The sequence below is a fragment of the Ictidomys tridecemlineatus genome, chromosome 14 (genome assembly GCF_052094955.1).
Source record: "Ictidomys tridecemlineatus isolate mIctTri1 chromosome 14, mIctTri1.hap1, whole genome shotgun sequence".
Lineage (NCBI taxonomy): Eukaryota > Metazoa > Chordata > Mammalia > Rodentia > Sciuridae > Ictidomys > Ictidomys tridecemlineatus.
The window spans coordinates 36,552,738-36,572,293 of record NC_135490.1 but is presented as its reverse complement, the minus strand read 5'-3'; the positions used below and the strand labels follow the sequence as shown (position 1 = coordinate 36,572,293).

Below are 19,556 nucleotides of genomic sequence, written 5' to 3'. Positions count from 1 at the left end.
TTCTCACATGCACACACATACGGAATAAAAATAAATAAAATAGAAAATTAAAATAAATTCCAAAATTTTAGTGAAGACTGAAGGAATCATCTCCACTGAGATGGTCAAATTGTTGATCAGAATGGGTGGTCATTGTGTATGTCCAATAGTCTTTCCTTCCAATTCTTGAGTTGTGTACTGATAGAGCAAGGGATGGGGGTTGTTAACCCTTCCTGTTTGTGTGTTGCTCTCTAATCTACAAATTGGAGAAGCCTAAGATTGATATAAGAAGACTCGGCTTCCCGTCTTACCAGAATGAGGTGAAGTGCGTTGGGACCTACTGTCAGTTGGCATTTTGTCCATTACCGAGCAGTTCTGTGCACTCCCAGGGTACTACTTCTGCAACAGTCTGTGAGGGGAGTTCCAGTAGATGGCACTGAAGTCTAATTGGATCTCAGGAGATTTGTTGGGTGGGAGCTTCTTTAGAGAGACTAGATCAACCTGCCCCTAGGGCCAGAGAGTAGCTGATCTCTTCAGTGGGTCTAGTTCTCAGGAGTCTCCCAAGAAATCTAAACACGGAAAGGAGGGTAATCTTTCACTCACTGCTGCTCAGGAGCACAGTCTTCCTGGGCTTAGTTCCTAAGTGCATCACCCCCACCCACTCAAATTCCAAGCCCACTTCACCTGGTCATTTGAGCCACCAGACACAAAGGAGAAGCAAGTTGGGCTCCATTTGCCATTCTGACTTGAATGCCTCTGGGTATAGTCAACTTCATGCCTATTTCTCTCATGTCCCATCAGGCACAGGATAGGTCTCTTGATGGTAGCCAGCAGGGATATTTTGTCTGTGTTTGTGTATGTGTGTGTGTGTGTGTGTGTGTGTGTGTGTGTGTGTGTTTCTGATTTCCTGGGTGCCAGTCACTGTGGTGGCCCACTCACCCCAAGATGGCTCCCCTTTCAGCTTTTCATGGTCAGTTGAGATGCAGAGCATGCTTCTTAAGCACCCAAGCAGCTTTTCAAGCACCAGTGCATAGATCAGTTTATGTTAGGAAGCATTTTTTTATGTCAGGTTTGTCTTTATCAAGACTATGCTTCCCTTCCCCTCTGCTTGTGGTCAACTGGCACCTGTGACCATCAGGTGGGTTATGATGTTTTCTTTCTTTTGTTTGTCGTACCCAAATTTCTGAGTCCTGAAGCTGCTTTGAGTGCCAAATATTAAACTTTAGTGAAATCCCTCTTTCATCCACCTCACTGAGAAGCTGTACACCCACTGCTTGGAATGCCGCTTCCTTTATTCTACCATAGTCTAGTCCTCATCATTGATTTTTCTTTATTGTTTATGCATCTTTTATTTCCTCGATCTACAATTTTATCTTTGTTATTTCGTTTCTTCTACTTACTTGGAGCTTAATTAATTTTATTTTTCTATCTTAAGATGGAAGTTCAAATTATGGGTTTTGGATCTTTTTTCATATTAGTATTAAAGTTATACATTTTCATTAACTCTTTTTTTAGTTGAATCCTGTAAATTTTGTTATATTATGCTTCATGTTTCATTATTATTCAGTTAAAAGCATTTTCTAATTTTTCTTACTTTCTCTATTTCACCCATGGATGACTTAAAAGAGTGTTACTAAATTTCTGAGTAGTTGAGGTTTTCCACATATCATTTTTATTGATTTTGAATTTTATAGTATTGTGATTAAAAACATGTTCTGTTGTATTGCAAGGTTTTTAATTGAAGCTTATCTTTTAGTTCAGCAAGATCTTTCTTGGTCTTCAGCATATTTCCTATAAAAACCAATTTAGTTTTAAATAGCATGATTTAAATTTTTGTTATTTCTGAAATTACCTCTCCTTGATCTATTAGTATTTAAGGAATGTTCATATCTCCAATGATAGCTATGAATGTTTAAATTTTCCATTCTAGTCTTTTTCAATTTGATTGGAAACTGTGGTATTAGTTTTGTATACATTCAGGACTTTAATGTTTTCTTGATGGATTAAAGAAGATCAAGAATTATAATTCCTTACTCCTGATATCTCTAGTTCTGATGTATAATTTTGTTATTAATATAGTCAATCTGGCCTTCTTATTTTTAATGTTAGTGTAGTATATATATTTTTTCATTTTTACTTTTAATATACTTGTTCCTTTGTTCTTAGAGTATATATTCTATAGGCACTATATTTACCAATTTCTTTTCCCTTTTATGCTAAGTCTGCCTTTTTATTAAAGAGCTTAAGTCATTAATATTAAATGTAATTATCAATATAGTTGTGTTTAAATCTATCAACCGCTATTTGGATTATGTTTACAATAGTTACCATTTGTTCCATTTTTCCCCATTCCTTTGGATTATTTCCTCTTATTATGATTTTATTTCAATAACTTGATTTTAGCTTTATGTCAATATTTTTAGATAATATTTTTAGGTTTATAATATTATCTTTAAATTATCAATTTACTTTAAAATATTTTTCTACTTCATGTAGATTTGAAGGAGCTTAAAAATGTATATTTCCTTTTTTCCTCTTGTTTGTGAAAAACTCAAGTTTTACTGCTACATATATTCTTAAAATGGTTAATTCTGTATACCAAATTTTATGTATGAAATTGATTACATCACAGGATGTCCAAATATTTAGCAAAACATTATTCTGTGTACTTCTGCAAGGGTGTTTTTGGATTAGACTAAGAATTAAGTTGGTAGACTATGTAGACTGCCCTTCTTTTTTTTTTTAAATATTGTTTAGTTGTTAACGAATCTTTATTTTATTTATTTATATGTGGTGCTGAGAATCAAACCCAGTGTCTCATACATGCTAGGCAAGTGCTCTACCACTGAGCCACAATCCCAGCCCTAGAGTACCCTTCTGAATGTGGATGGACCTCATTCAGTCAGTAGAAGGTGTGAATAGAAATTAAAGCTGACACTCCTCTGAGTAAGAAAGAATTCCTGTCTGTCTTTGATTGGGAACACTCACTTCCTTATTTTTGAACTTAGACTGAAAATACACCATTGATTTTCCTGAAGTTCTTGCTTAGAGATAGCCTGCAAATTTGAGATTTGTCAGATTCCACAATCATGTGAATTATATTATATTAAATTTCTCTAAGTATGTATACATGAACACACACACACAAATATACATACATTTCTGTGTATGTATAAGTGTGTACACATACAGTCCTCACTATTAATGGGGAATTAGTTTCAGGACATCCTGGAGATACCAAAACTCAGGAATGCTAAAGTTCCTTATATAAAGTAGAACTTATGCACATCTTTCCATATACATCAAATGATCAGTAGACTACTATAATACCTAATGCAAATGTTTTGTAAATGTTTTATACTATATTATTAAGGAAAAAATGACAAGAAAAAGTCTGTACATATTTAGTAAAGATGCTATTTTTCTGAATAATTTTTTGTTGATTTTTTCAAAAATAAATGACAGCAGAATGCATTACAATTCTTATTACACATATACAGTAAAATTTTTCATATCGCTGGTTGTATATAAAATATGTTGACACCAATTCATGTCTTCATACATGTACTTTGGATAATGATGTTCATCACATTCCACCATCCTTGCTAATCTCCCCTGCCCCCTCCCTTTTCCTCTCACCCCTCTGCCCTATCTAGAATTCATCTATTCCTCCCATGCTCCCCCTCCCTATCCAACTATGAGTCAACCTCCTTATATCAGAAAAGACATTTGTTTTTTGGGGATTGGCTAACTTCACTTAGCATTATCTTCTCTAATGCCATCCATTTACCTGCAAATGTCATTATTTTATTCTCTTTTATTGCTGAGTAAAATTCCATTGTTTATATATGCCACATTTTTTTAATCCATTCTTCCACTGAAGGGCATCTAGGTTGGTTCCACAGTTCAGCTATTGTGAATTTTGCTGCTATAAACATTGATGTGGCTGTGTCCCTGTAGTATGCTGTTTTTAAGTCTTTTGGGTATAAACCGAGGAGGAGAAGGATAGCTGGGTCAAATGGTGGTTCCATAATTGATTTGAATCCACAGAGGCAGGGTACACAGCTATGGCCTTACTGTACTATTTCTCTGGAGAACCCTAACTAATACAGATTTTATGGTAGAGGAGGCTTTTCTACCCCCAGTGGGGGGGGGGGAAATGTCCACTTACCCCAGATCAATCTTTTCAGCCCTGTCTGGGGGTTTAACTTTGAGTTACCTGAGGAAACTCTAATAATTTTCTCTGATGCAGTTACCTTGTAAGACTATATTATTCTTTGGAGGATCCACTTCTACCACTCTGGACCTATAACGAGACTTAAGTCCCAGCATGATTCTAAAGGTGAGGTATACAGTATGATCCATGGAGCAGTGAACCATACTGAAAAAGAACAGCAGAAATTTAGAGAACATTTGTGAGAATGAATATTAAGAGTATGGGATAATGGTGGAAGACACAACAACAGCAACAACAACAACAACAAAAGGATCAAAGCTAAATTGATTGATAGGGATGGGTTCCTAAGCAGAGACTCTGCATTTAATGCTGTAGCACAGGGAGTTAAGAATGATTCTTATAACTTTTATTTTTCATTTCTTTTGTCTGAAATATGGGCCTAAAATTGGCTCATGGTCAGCAATTTAGAAATTTTGAACCTCTCTTGGTATTAGGTAAAGAAAGGATTCAAAGCAAGATTGGAATATTAGAGTAGATTCCTTCTATTCACTCACACTGAAAGGGTAGAGAGGGCACACCTTTCACTAATACATTGAGAAATAAATTGTTGAGGGCAAGCCAGCATTCTTGAAGAGTTTTGTGAGTGGTTTTCTCTACAGACCAGAACTGACAGTGGGAACTGTACTCACTGAGTTGAGAACCCAAAATGGAATGGAAGTAATTGGATCCTAGGGGAGCAGGTGCCATGTGGCTGTAATTAATTGCCAAAGGCAAGGTGAATGTGATTACCATAATGGACAGCAGTGTTAAAGTAGCAAATAGCATGATCTGATATACATAGACTGATGTTGGCTACCTGATCATGATGTTCCTAGAAATGAAGGGGAATGGAAACCTACTGAATTCTTACTTTAAGTGTACAAACAGAAAAGTTCTAGATCAAGTGAAGATGTTGCTCATAAAAGTCATAGCCCCTTAATCAATTCCTAGACATGAGTCAGTTTAATAGATTAAAAATCTCTTAAGTGAAGAAGAGACTTTATACACTTAAGGAAATACCCCTAGTTTGTTGACAACAATTTAAACAGTTGATTTTTTCTTCCAAACATCCCTCAAAGGAGCCTATGCTTTTTTATCAGAATAACCACACACTGGGGAAAAGAAAATAATCAGACCTTTTGTACATTACCAGACCCTCGATATGAACTAACACTAATTCCAGGAAACCAAATGTCACTGTGGCTCACCAGTTTAGGGTCTTACGGAGGTCAGATGATCAGTGCAATTTTAGTTCAGAACTATCCTACAGTGGGTCCATTGGGTTCCTGAATGGGTATTTCTCCAGTTCTAAAATGTATAATCAAAATAAATAAACTTGGCTCCTAAAAGAATCTCCACCTTGGTTCCCTGACCTGTGGAATGAGAGATATAATGGTAAGAGAAGCCAAGTGTAAGACACTAGAAGTGCCTCTACCTAGGAAAATAGTAAATCTAAATTAATACTACATATTTCAGAGGTTAGCACTATTACCAAGGACTTGAAAAATATAAAAGTGGTGATACCCACCACATGCCCATTCAATAAGCCTATCTGGCTTATACAGAAAATGGTCTTGGAGAATACAAGCAGATTACCCTATATTTATCCACATTATGATTTCAATTTCAGCTGCTATATCAGATATAGTTTCATTGCTTGATCAAGTTAATGTATCCCCTAACATCTAGTATGTACCTATTGATCTGTCAAATGCTTTTTCCCAAGGTACCTATTAATAAGGAACAGCAGCCAGCTGAGGTGCTTGCTGAAGGTAAATGGAATGTGGAATGATCACTGGAAGAAGGCACTTATGAATACCAGCTATATCAATGTGACCAGTTACATAAATGAGGGCTGTAGTAGTCATGAGTATTCACTATTTTGTCATGAATATATGGGTGAATCTTGGTTTTCTTCCTCATTATCTCCTCTATGCAACATGAGATGAATTGACATTTTATCATGGTACTTAAATATTGTTTACATCATAGTTATCAAGTTCAGAGATATTAAGGAGAAGAGCAGTCATTACGTAAGCACTTAGCCTGGCGAAAGAATTAGTATGTTTTTGATTACAAGCATTTGTAACTATAGCATATTAGATGGAATTATCAGCTTTTATTATCTTTATTTGGACATAAAGTGTAGTTTAATGAGATGTCATGGATGCCAGGTTGACAAGGGGCAGACTTGTGTTTACAGGATTCACAGGGTACCCAGATATTTTCACAAATATTGTTTGGGGGGGAATTTTCAAAGTTTTTTTTTTTTTTGGATGAAATGAATGTAAGTTGGTAGACTTAGCAAAATACGCTGTTCTCCCTAATATAGGAGTGGGTGTGTAGGGGGGTCTTTGTCCAATCAGTTGAAAGTGTGGATAAAACTAAGGCTGACCAGACTCCAAAGAACATAATTCTTCCTGTTTGACTGCCTTTGAACTGGAACATTAGCTCCTGCTGGTCCTCAAGTCTGCCAGCCTTCATACTGGAATTATACAAGAAACTTTTCTGGTACTTAAACACAGTCACCAACTTAAACTAACTTAAACTCACTAACTCATTCTGCAGATCTTGAGACTCCATAATTGCAGGAGACAATTCCTTACAGTAAATCTTCCCTTTTTCCTTTCTTTCTCTTCTTCCTCACTTCATTATCACTTTTGCTTTAAACAACCTCATAACTTGTAAAAAATTAATAAAAATATGTTATACATATACCTCTATATTCTCTATTTTTGGTACTCTTTATTTCAGAGATTGGATTTTTATTTCCTTTCCTCCTGAAGAAGTCCTGTAAGATTTTTTTATAGTCCATCTCTGGTGAACATGTTATCTTAGCTTTTGTCTAGTAAAGTCTATTTGTATTCATCTTTGAAAAAAATCCCTCCTAGTTATATAATTATAGCTTAACAACATTCTTTTCTGCCAAGACTTTCAAGATATTTTTCTGTTCTCTTTAGTCTCAAAAGGGGTGAGAAGTTAGAGATAATTGTTATTATCACTCTCTGAAACTACATGTGTTATATTCACTGGCTGTTTGTAAAATATTCTCTTTAACAATGATTTTCAGAACTATCACTATGATGTAGCTTGTTGTGGTTTTCATTTTGTTAACTGTGGTTGGGGAATGTTGAGTTTCTTATTATCTTTGACAATGATTTTCATTAAATTTTAATATTTGAAGACATTATTTGAAGAAATAGTTATTCTTTTCTCATCTCCCTTCAGGGGTTTTGATTTTTTACATTTAAATCTATTAGATATTTTCCGCCAGGTATAAAACTTTGTTATTTACTTATTCTCTTCCCTACGCTCTAGTTTAACTACTTTCTATTACTAAGATTTCAAGTTCACCTATTTTTACTTTTGAGATATGTGACAACTCTATGCTCGGGAAAGAGGTATTTAACACCACTTTCTTCAACTCTATTTATAAGATAAGGGTATTAATATCCTTTCATCTTTACTGTGGGTAGCTGTAGCCAATTCAGAAGCAATGGTGAAATTCTCAGTTGAGTAAATATTATATATTCATCGCATATGACTATTGAAAATTGTGATAATAACCCTAAATTTTATTAGATCTTAGCTCTGAAATAATGAATAATAAATCACTGACATCTACCCTCAGTGATTTCTCATATAAGAGATCATTGGTAAGCAATTGTCAAGTACATCAAGAAGATGATAAAGGCCAGGCACTGTGGTGCACGCCTGTAATCCCATCGGCTTGGGAGGCTGAGGCAGGAGGATCATGAGTTTAAAGCCAGAATCAGCAAAAGTGAAGTATTAAGCAACTCAGTGACACCCTGTCTCTAAGTAAAATACAAAATAAGGCTGGAGATGTGGCTCAGTGATTGAGTGCCCCTGAGATCAATCCCTATTACCAACCCCCCCAACCCCTCGCCCCCCCCAAAAAAAGATGAAGAGGACTAATAGAGATAAGAAGTCATCTTTGAGCAATTGATATCCTTTTGTGACTTACAGAAGACTTTCCAAGGCTTTCAGTGAAAAAGTGTTAGAGCCAAGACCTGAAAGATGAGTAGAACAAGATGAAAGTGGGAAGAGGGAATGAGATATTCAGGAAATGTGTTTTTTGTTGTTAAGGAAACACAAACAAGGAATAAGAGAGGAAACCCATTGTATAAACTCAAAAAAATTCATCAGTGATAAACATATGCTGGCAAGAGACACAGTGTTGGAGATGGTTAGGTTTGCTGTGAAAATGAGATTAAAATTCTGTAGTGGCCAGAAGACCATGAGGACATTCTAAGCCATCTTAAGGCACCTACAGTTTATCTTGCAAAGAGTGTGAACCTGATGCATGTTTTTTAGCAAGATAAACATTTAATCAGACTTGTATTATAGAGAGATTATTATGACGACAATGTTCAATGTTGAGATTGGAATAGAAAAATATCAAGGTCAGGGAGATGAGTCAAGAGGCTACAGCATTCGTTCGAACCAAGTATGTGATCATTAGAAAGCAGCAGTGTCAGGGTGAGCAAAGAGAAGTAGGATCTGAAAGGCAATTAGAAGGAAGAAGGAGACAGAATTATATGACTGGATGTATGAAAAGTGGTAATAAGGGAGGACAAGTTGAAGATGATTTCTAGAATTCTTTGCCTAAACATGTAAAATGCCACTCATGAAATAAAGAGGACATAAAAGGGCCAAACTTACTTGAATATTATTATTATTATTATTTTGTTGTTTTTGGGAGGAGATGAACAAAATTTTAGACTTTCATTTCTTTATAAAAAAATCATTTAGCTGATACAGGAGCACTTATTATGTGCAAGACATTATGTAAAGCACTAAGCCTATATAGTCAGCAAATGGCAGATAAGACAATGTTCCCATGAAACTTATGTACTAGTCAGGGAGACAGAAAACAGGCTTACCAACGAAAAAAGATCATTATGAACAGTCAAAGTGGCATATAGACTTTGAGGTGCCTGTAAAACATTTGGCTAACATACCTCAAGTTTTAAAATCTTATTCTCATCTCCTTGCTTTTGTTAATGAATTTTCCATTGCTTAAGATAGCTTTTTTTTTCTGTTTGATTATCACTGACCCCATGTCTCTTTTATACTTGAAATCTTTCCCAACTGCTTCATTCCATAGTGACTTTTTTCTTATTCTCTGTACTTCCATTGTACTCATTCTGTGTGCAATTAACTTGACGCTAATAGTGCCATTATTGAACATCATACAACAGAAGAGACAGTAAAGTATAGTAAATAAAAGGATAAATGCAGGAGATGATAGACTGGCTGGGTTCATAATTTATTTCTACCATGCTCCATTTTTTTGTCTTCTATTTCTTTACATATAAAATCATCATAATAATAATTGTAACCATCCTGTAGGGTTAAGTATTAAATGAACTAATATATGTAAAGTGGTTAGGCAGATGTGGCACACAGTAATTGTCATCTAATACATTTATATACTAGACTATATTATATCTAAGCATATTACATATAAGTAGTTTTGTTGTTGTTCTATAACTTCTTAACTAGATGGTCAGCTTCCATGAATCTGGGCCCAGGATTGTATGCATTTCTACATTCAGTTACTAACACTCATTGGATACTTGAGGACCATTTTGGATTATGATATTTTTATTTTAAGATTTGCATCAATAAGGGAAAAAAAACCATTTATAGACTATTTTAAGTGAGCATGCAGTTTTGCCTAGAAGCAAACAAACAGAAAAAGTTTTAAAATTTTTGTTTTAAAAAAAATCATAAAAGACATTAGTCAAGTGGGAAAAGAGTTAGTTTTTCATATATCTTGGAAGTTAGTTGGAAGAATGATTAAAATTAAAAAGTAGAAACCTCTTTTGTGGTTCCATAGTGTTGCAGTTTGAGAGCTTGGAGATTTAGTGGATATACAATTATTGTAACAAATTGAAATAGCCTCAATTGCTGCTTTGCCTTTTTTCATCCTTACTCTAAATAGGACCAATTCAGGAAGGTTAAGGTTTACAGAAGGCTTATTTTAATTCATGATTAACTTATTAAGGATTTGTGGAAAATTCATCATGCTGGTGATGTGATAAACCCACAAAGTAAATTTGAAGGAAAAATTCCTATAGACCTTCTCTGCAGTGTATAAAAAATGCCTGACAAATAATTAATGATTGTAGTTTCTACACTATTTATGACTATGTTATTATTTTTTTCCTGCATAAATTTTATAAAAGTCCATCTTAATTCAATCAGTACTGTTGGAGAGATTTTCTTTTAGAATCTGAAAACAGATTATGAATTCAAAATAATAGAATAATATTGTTATGGTTTAGATGTGGTGCGCCCCCAAAAGCTTATGTGTGAGACAATACAAGAAGGATTGGAGGAGAAATGATTGGGTTATCGCCTTAGCCTAACCAGTGAATTAATCCATAATGGGATTAACTGAAGTCGTGGGGTGTGGCTGGAGGAGATGGGAATTGGGGCATGGCTTTGGGGTATATATTTGTATCTGGTGAGTGGACTCTCTCTGTGCTTTGTGATGGCCATGATATGAGTTGCTTTCCTCTGATACCCTCTACCACCAGGATGTTCCTTGAGTCCCGAATGGAGCTGACCTACTATGGCGTAAGACCTCTGAAACCGGGGCCTTCAAATACATTTTTTTCTCCTCTAAATTGTTCTTGTCAGATCCTTTAGTCACAGCACTGAAAAAGCTGATTAAGACAAGTATGAAGAATATTCAGTAGCAAATAAATGGTTTTCTTTAACCTGAGATTTTTTTAAAAATGAAGCTTAAAGCAGAAATTTTCTACCGATTGATAAAATAAGCTTCACTAAGCTCAATATTAGTATGTGAAGGACATAGAGTTATGTTAACATTATACTTTGTAGTCTTATTGAGGTATGTTTGACAACTAAAATTATATAAAAATATTAAAGTAGAACATGTTGTTTTAATGTAAGAATATTTTGTATAATAATTCCCATAAATTATTTTCTTCATTTGAATAGTTACCGAAATTTCACATATACATTAACTATATTTTATATTCTGTACACTACAGCTCCAGAAATTATTCATCTTACAAATGTAAGTTTTTACCCTTTGACCAACACTCCCAATTGCTCTGACTCCTGGATCACAAGCAATCACCATTCTATCTCTATTGCTCTTAGTTTGACATTTTTAGATTCTTCATGAAAGTAATATAGTGCAATATTTTTCTTTCCTTGTCTGGCTTTTTCTACCTATCGTAACTATTTTGAATGTTTTCACCAAAAAGAAATTATATATGTTTGAGGAAATAGAGATGGTATGCTTTGTTTGAAGGATGCCTCATATGGTACCCCATAAATATGTCTAATTTTTATGTGTCACTTTTAAGAATCTATATATCTAAAAAGATTTTATACCAAGACAATTTATAATTAAAGTAACAAAAGTCAAAGTCGGAGAAATTTGAAAATAGAGAAAACTCATCACATACAGAGATTATCTGTGGATTTTTCAGAATAAATATGTAGTACAGGAGAAAGTGGGATGATATATTCAAAGTACCAAGTGAAAAAAAGAATCTGCCTGCCAAGAAAACTGTATCAGGCAATCCTATGTTTTAACAATGATAGAGAGATATAGTCTTTTCCAGACAAACAAGAATTGATGGAGTTCATCACCATTAAACTTGTTTTACAAGAAAAGCTTAAAAGAGTTCTTCAAATTTAAACAAAACCTATCCTACACACAAATAAATATCCATATGAAAGCATAAATCTCACTGGTAGAGGTAAACATACATACACAAATACACAGTAATGCAACACTGTAATAGTGCTGCACAAACTAATTTTGGGTGTCATATAAAGTTAAAACACAAAACAATTAAGAATAATTGTGCCACAAAATTTGTTAATGGGTATGTAAAATAAAAATAAGAGAACAATGGCTACATGAAAACAAAAATGTGTGTAATATAGTAAAATTACAGTTTTGAATGTGATAAAAAATCAAGTTGTTATAAAAATATATAAATGGTTACAAACAAAAGATAATTGTGCAAGGCTTGTGGTAACTCCAAAAAATTCTGTAATAGATAGACAAAAGACAGAGAGGAACAAAATAACTGCAAAACAACACAATTACCAAATGGCACTGGTAAGCCTTTTAAATACCAATGACTTTTTTAAGTTTAAATGAATCAGACTCCTTAGGTAAAAGGCATGGCATCTCTAAATGGATAAAATACAATATTGAGAAATATATGAACTGCCAGAAAATCTTTAGATATGGATATATAGGCTGAAAATGAAGAAATTAGAAAAGATCTCTCATGAAATGGAAACCAAAAAGAAAACACAGCTGTCTGTTTATATCAGACAGAATGGACTTTACTTCAGAATCATCACAGAAAAAAAGGCAGTTATATAATAAAATCCACATCAATAGGAAGATATAAAATTATTAATATTTATGCACCTAATTAAGACCACCTAAAATATAAAATAAATACAAATAAACCTAAATGGAGAAACTGATGGCAATACAGAAATACTAGAAAAATTTGGTGTTCTGCTTTTAACAATTGATATATAGTTAAATAGATAGTTAAAACACAAAACAATTAAGAATGATTGTACCACAACATTTGATTATCTATACAGATAATCAATAAAGAAAAAACTAACAAACTCTATAGATCAAATGATCTTAACAAACAATAAAGAATACACATTTTTCTTAAGCTCCCTTATAACATTTTCTAGGTTAGATCACCTATTATATTACAAAACAAATCTTAACATGGTTGAGAAGTTTACAATCATACCATTTTTTCCCCTAACCGAAATAAATGAGACAGGGCTTTAATTAAATTAAGAAAACAAGGAAATTCACAAGTAATTGAAAATTTAACAATATTGTCTTAAACAATCACTGGATGAAGAGTTATTCAAAAGAGGAATTAGAAAATAAAAATAAATAAATAAATAAATAAAACTGAACACAAAACATTCCAAAACTTGTGAAATACAACAAAAATACAAAAAAAAAATACTAAAGGGTAAGTTTATAGTAATAAACACATATATTAAAAAGGAAGAGTGATCTGAAGAAAAAAAAAACTCCTAACTTTACATTTACATTTCAAAGAACTAGAGAAAGAAGAACAAACTAATTTTAAAGTTAGTATAGAAAGGAAAAGAGTAAAAATTAGAGAAGAAAATCATGAACCATAGCAAACCATAGCAGAAATCAATGATTTTTTGAAAAAAGTTTTTTGAAAAAGTATAAAAAATTGATGACTATTTAAACTAAGAAAAAAAGCGATCTAAATTAATAAATTCAGAAGTTGTTATGGTCTAAGTATGAGGTATTCTACAAAAGTTTCTATTAATGCAGGAATGTTCAGAGTTGAAATGATTATAATATAAGAGCTGCAACTAATCAGTGGATTAACCCAGTGGATAGATTATTAAAAGGGACTGTTGTATTTGGTGGTGTCTGTGACAGGTGAGATGTGGCTGGAGGAGGTGGTTCATTGGGGTGCACCCTGGAAAAGTTCATCTTCCCTGAAGCCACTTCCCCTCCCTTTTTGTTTCTGGGGCCACCTTAAGCTGCATAGTGTTCCTATATGTCCTTCTGTCATGATGTTCTGCTTCACATTGGACTCAGAGCAATGGAATTGGTTGACTATGAACTGAGCCTCTGAAACCATATTGCTCAGGTCTGAGCCTAATATGTTATCCACCAGGTCTCTATTTGATTCTATATCCTCAGCTCTGAAAGATTATGGGGTTTAATCTCTATTACACAAAAGTTCATAGCCCAAATCTCCAACTTTATACTACATGCAAATTCAAAATCAGAAAATTATCTTAACAGAGAAAGAGGACATGTGCTTGACAGAAGCCCAATTTTGCTGTCTTGCATATGGAAATATAACATGGTTTTAGAAAATTATGACTCTAAGAAATTCCAGACGGTCTCACAAGCATCCCACAAAGCCTTCAAAGTCAGCAACATTCCTGAAAGAAGGTGGAACAAGATTGTGGAGTACGCCCTAAAATATTAATTTCCGACAGAAACATCTATTTAAGAAACTATCCACATATAATAAATCCTTCGCATGAACTAAGGAAACCAGAAAGTGTGGCTATATAAAGCCCCTTTGGACTCAAAAGATGAGTGGAACTGTGATTGGATGGTATTGAGAATGTTTCTTTATGTCCAAATGCTCCTTCTCCCCAGCCTTCTGTGATACCAAGTGTGAATAGTCCCACTGTACTCATAAGAGTGAGTCAGAAGAGGGCATTTGGCCTCCCCTCTAATTTAGGTTCTTTCCAGGAGACTGACACTTTTATCAGCAGGTAGGGAGTGTTGTGAACACCAGTGAGATTGAACCGTTTGAGGCCTGCTAGTGACAAGGCAGCGAGTGGGGCAAGCAGCAGTACCCAGTGCCCAGAATTTGGCAGCAGCACTCCATCCTCACCAGAGGAGGCACTGCCCCAGAGAAACCCTTTGGGCCCGTGTAGTTGTAGAAAGCATGGTCCACAGATCCTCTGGAATGGAGAGCCTGGATGCCTTTTCCACACAGCATGGGTCTTCTCTCTGAATCTCCTATGGGCTCATCCAGGTGGGACACTGAAACAGCAGTTGAACCATTATGAAATTCACATTTAACTTGGACTTTGACTCTCCTCTAAAGAGGAATCAGAAAATAAAAATCAGTCCTCTCAGTATTTCTAACAAGTTTCCTGGTACAGAACATTCACTCTACCCAGAATATGCAGATGAAGAAAAACCAAATTTGTGATACATACCTACATAGAAATAGAAATCAACAAGAAATAAAAGCCCAGGAAAGATGGCTTTATCAAGTAGATAAATCAAGGTGCTGATGACTCGTTCAAAAGACAAGAAGATGATTGTCAGACAAGGAATTCAAAAGTAGCTATTTTAAGAAAACTCAGTGAACTTCAAGAAAATAAGGAGAAATAATTCAGAGAATTAAGAGAAAAATTTAGCTAAGATTAAAATAAGAAACAGATTCCAACAGAGAAAAATATGGAGGAGAAAAATATGATAAACAAAATGAAAAGTGTTCTAGAAGGCATTAACATTAGAGTTGATCAAGCAGAAGTAATCAGTGAGCTTGAAGACAGACTATGAAAGTGTAGAATGCTTATTTGAAGAAATAATAGCAGAAAACTTTCAAAACTTGGAGGAAAATTCAAATATCAAGGTATAGGAAGGTCAAAGGTCACCAACAAATTCTGCCCAAATAAGCTAGTCTCCTGACTATTACAATAAAATTCTCAAAGGTCAAAGAAAAAGAGAGCGCTAAAAGCAATAAAAGAAGTAATTAGTGTAAGTATTCCAATGTACGGAGGTAGACCTCTTAACAGAAGTCTTACAGCAGGAAAAATTTAAAATGATATATTTAATGTGCTAAGGGGGAAAAAAACTAGCAACCACAAATACTGTATATAGCAAAAATATCTTTAAGAAATATGAGAGAGATAAAGACTTTACCAGACAAAGAAAACCTGAGAGAATTCATTGCAATCAGACCTACCTTACAAGAAATTTCCCAAGATGATAATGGATAGTAGTAAGAAAATTTAAAACTTTCTGATGTCTGAGTCATTTCCATGTTTTCCATTGTATGAACGTAAGTTCTATAGAACTTAGAATTCAGTCACAAAATGAGAAACCACGCCCCTGAGACAACCACTAGTTCATAAGTAGAAGGCATAGCTGTCACCATTAGGACTGGAGATCAATGGGAAGAGGTCAGGGATATACAAACTCAGAGCTTTGGAATAGATTCTATGGTTCTAGGACCCCAACCTCTGAAGACAGGTACACCCAGCTTGGTGCTGAACCTCTGGAATCTGGTGGAGGGCTCAGAGAACCAGGACTCAGGATTCTGAGGGTAAGTTATTTGGTAGCTTTGCTGTATCTCTGGGACTGATGATAATTTTGATCCTGGAAATTATTAAATATACCTAGGAATCATGCACAGGCTGAAAGCTACTGCTGCTGTGTAGGTGAAAGCTGTAACCAAGGTGATACGGATGCAAACCTTAACAGTTCGCACAGGTCTCCCTCTGGCTCCCCCAAGGGCAGAAAGTACTAGGGAGGACTAGGCAAAGAGGTTAGATGGGTGTGTTTCCTCTCTCTATGTGATAGAGCAGAGTGAAAAGGGGAAGGTGGTTTAGAGAGACTCCAAGTACACACACACACACACACACACACACACACACACTCACTCACTCACTCACTCACTCTCATGATTCCATCCACATAGTGGGCTTTTGCTTGGGAAACACAAAGAATGAATTCCATTAAAGTTCCTTAAAATGAAAAGTAGAACTATGCTATGAATAACTTACATTTAATAATAGCTAATGTTTATAATTTGGAAACATAATAGAAATCTGGGATTTTTCAGGCAGTGGTCTCTGACCCACATAACCACTAAAATTTAATACACCAAAAAGGTCATTAAGGCTTAGGTTTATTTTCTGAAATGGAACATATTTGCTCTTTTTTTCTTTTCCTCAGATGAAGTTTGAACACCTTGCTCTTTTGTTTACTAATATTTCTGCATCTTCCAAACTGCCAAAATCCAACAGCTAAATAAAAGGAGAGTAGGAATCCATAAACTTAGTAATAGTGCTTTCTTGGAAATTTCCATCTTTGATACCGTTTTCTGAGGAGGCGGGCCACTATCAACACTCCCTCCGTAGCCTTTTTTCAAGCAGCGGGGTGGAGCCCACTCAGAGTTACAATGGCAGTGATCTTTGTTGTTGCAGACCCCGTTATTATTGCAGGTCACTGGTGTACAGTCACTTTCCCAGACGGACCTAAATACACACTTCCGGTCAATGCACACACGTTCTGCACCACACTCTGTGCCATCAGTCACTTCTCCAATATCTGGTATGTTCATCCCAAAATGATAGTCAGTACCCCAGCAGGTGACACCACTTAAATTAGTCGAGTGCACAGTAGAATGATTTCTCAAATAGGGAATGAATAACACATTCTCACACAGAACTCTTCCACAGAGGGCATCTGATATATCACACTTAATATATGCTTGTTTACCAAGACCACAGTTACCAAAACGGTCACCTCGGGTGTTCAAATTCTTGTAGCACCTCTCATTGGCGCTCCTGGCTTCCATGCCAAAAATTTGCTTACACTGTTCATCCCGTATATTGCATCTCTTTTCATAGCAGTTGCCACCGTCCATGCAAGAGAACCCATCCTGCACATATACATCTCCTGGACACTCATGTGAAGTTCCATTGCACCACTCTGGAAGATCACATTCATTTTCCTTTTTCCGACACTCTGTGCCTGATGGCAAGAACTGGCAGTCTTTGCAGCAAGGTCCAAAAGTACAAACAGCCCCAGCTTCCAGGGTGCAGTTCATCGAACAACAAGGATCTTCTGAACACAATTTCATGGATCCACAGTCACACTCCTCTCCTTCTTCAATAACACCATTCCCACACTGTATCTTTGAGAAGATGGCCTTTGGGTCTGGTGTATCATGTATACAGCTCTTTCTTGAACCAATGTCCCAGTAGCTGGCATAGCTACAGTTGCTAAATTTACTTGAAATAGTTTTTGATGGATACATGACGCATGTCTTCTGCCCACATGTGCATGTGTTTTCATCATGCTTCATACCCAAATTATGACCCAACTCGTGTGCCACAATGTATGCAAAAAAAGAAACCGAGTCACCTTCAAAAGAATCAATTGCACAATTATAGACATTATTGCATATTGTTCCAACAAAGGCTAGGCCAAGGAGTTTACCAAATGACTTCTTAATAAAAAGATGTACAGTATCATGGTGAATACGGGTTTCAAAACTAATTTTCTTCCAAGTGCAAAATTCTGACAGAGTATCGGCCATCGTACTGATAGTTATGGGGTTTTCTTTGTTCCAGACCTCAAGGCCATATAAAATCAAATCAATTTGCAGTGCTTTATAATATTCATTTGCAGCATTTACAACCAAGATTACTTCATCCTCCACATTTGAGATATTGCTTTCCAGATGACGGTATCGTTCATAGTCTACCACAGCTGCCAATTCAATAAGACCCTTGTGAGTCCACCACCTCTCATAGCCACTTTGCTTTAAATTTATAATATCATTCTTGTGAAGAAGCTTCAGTTGTCGTGCTATTTCTGCTTCTGTTAGTCCACATCTTGTGGGTGGGAATCGTGTCTCCTCCCAGTCTATTCTATAAACCAGATGTTCAAATGTGGCAGAAAATCTTTTGGGTTTGATTTCATAAACAGTATCATGGACCACTAGCATTCCTCGAAATCCCCCAGAACAGGTGCTAAGAGCAACCAGGGATTCTGGGTCCCCTTCCACATAACCATAGTAGTAGCAGTCACTCTGGACAAAAGGCTGTTCCTCCAGCAGAGCTCCCTGGTCTGTGTAGGTGAACACAGAGAAAGGTTTGGATACTAGAAGTTTCTTGGCCTTTATGTGGACAATTTGTCTCTGGCCTCCAAAGCGCAGGCTGTAGGAGAGCCAGTCAGGGGTCCTCATGCCTCTATGGGTGCCAGTTATCTTCAAGGGTATCACTACTTCTGGGGGGCTGTGGTGTTGGGAATGGCCAATCTGGGCCCATCCAGAAAGGAAGAGCAAGATTCCCAGCCAGAATTTCATGACAGCCATCCTCACATGCACCAGGAAGGCCTCACCCACAGCCATCATGGGCTTTGACTGGAGGCGAAGGGGCAGGGCAGGAGGTGCTGTTGGCCTGTCTCCTCCCTTTGACTTGGTTGCAAGAGCACTGACCTTTGATGGGATGTCTTCTGGCAGGGTCAATCTGTCAGAGTAGCAGAACTAAAATAAAAAATAGAAAGAAGGGCAGAATTGCGCAACTAAATTATGAACAGGCCATAGTAGAGGAAAAGAGCAGAGTATGGGCTAAAATGCATTAGTGTTTGATTTAAGGCCAGACTTCATATAGTGTGTTGGATTTGCTCTTTAATTTTGGTGAGGCAGATTCACACTGTGGAGTGCAAAGGAAAAACAGTTGGCCACAGGTTGATAATTATCAAATACAGATGAAGGACATGTGTGTTCATGATACCATTCTCTAAATATATGTATATTTGGGAACATTTTCACAATAAATATTTGAAACAAAAATGTCTTTTTTTTTTTTTTTGTGGTGGCAGTGGGGATTGAACCCAGGGCCTTGTGCATGTGAGGCAAGCACTGTTCCAACTAAGCTATATCCCCAGACCCAACAAAAGGTGTCTTAATGGAAAGATGAATTTATGTTTTTTAATGAGGGAATATTGACTTATACTATGAACTTGGAATAAATATCCACA

General features: G+C 35.8%; 1 protein-coding gene across 1 annotated transcript in view; it reads right to left on the bottom strand.

Annotated features, from left to right (window-relative positions):
* Positions 1-18,927, bottom strand: part of LOC101958582 (disintegrin and metalloproteinase domain-containing protein 20) — a 187,931-nt gene extending 169,004 nt beyond the window's left edge. Inside the window, exons 1-3 of the mRNA XM_013360279.4 lie at positions 16,882-18,927; positions 14,624-14,871; positions 4,236-4,360 (exon numbers count right to left, since the gene is read on the bottom strand). Of these exons, the coding sequence (XP_013215733.4) occupies positions 4,236-4,360; positions 14,624-14,871; positions 16,882-18,927 (2,419 nt within the window). The remainder of the gene's footprint in view (positions 1-4,235; positions 4,361-14,623; positions 14,872-16,881) is intronic.
* Between the last annotated feature and the right edge of the window lie 629 nt (positions 18,928-19,556).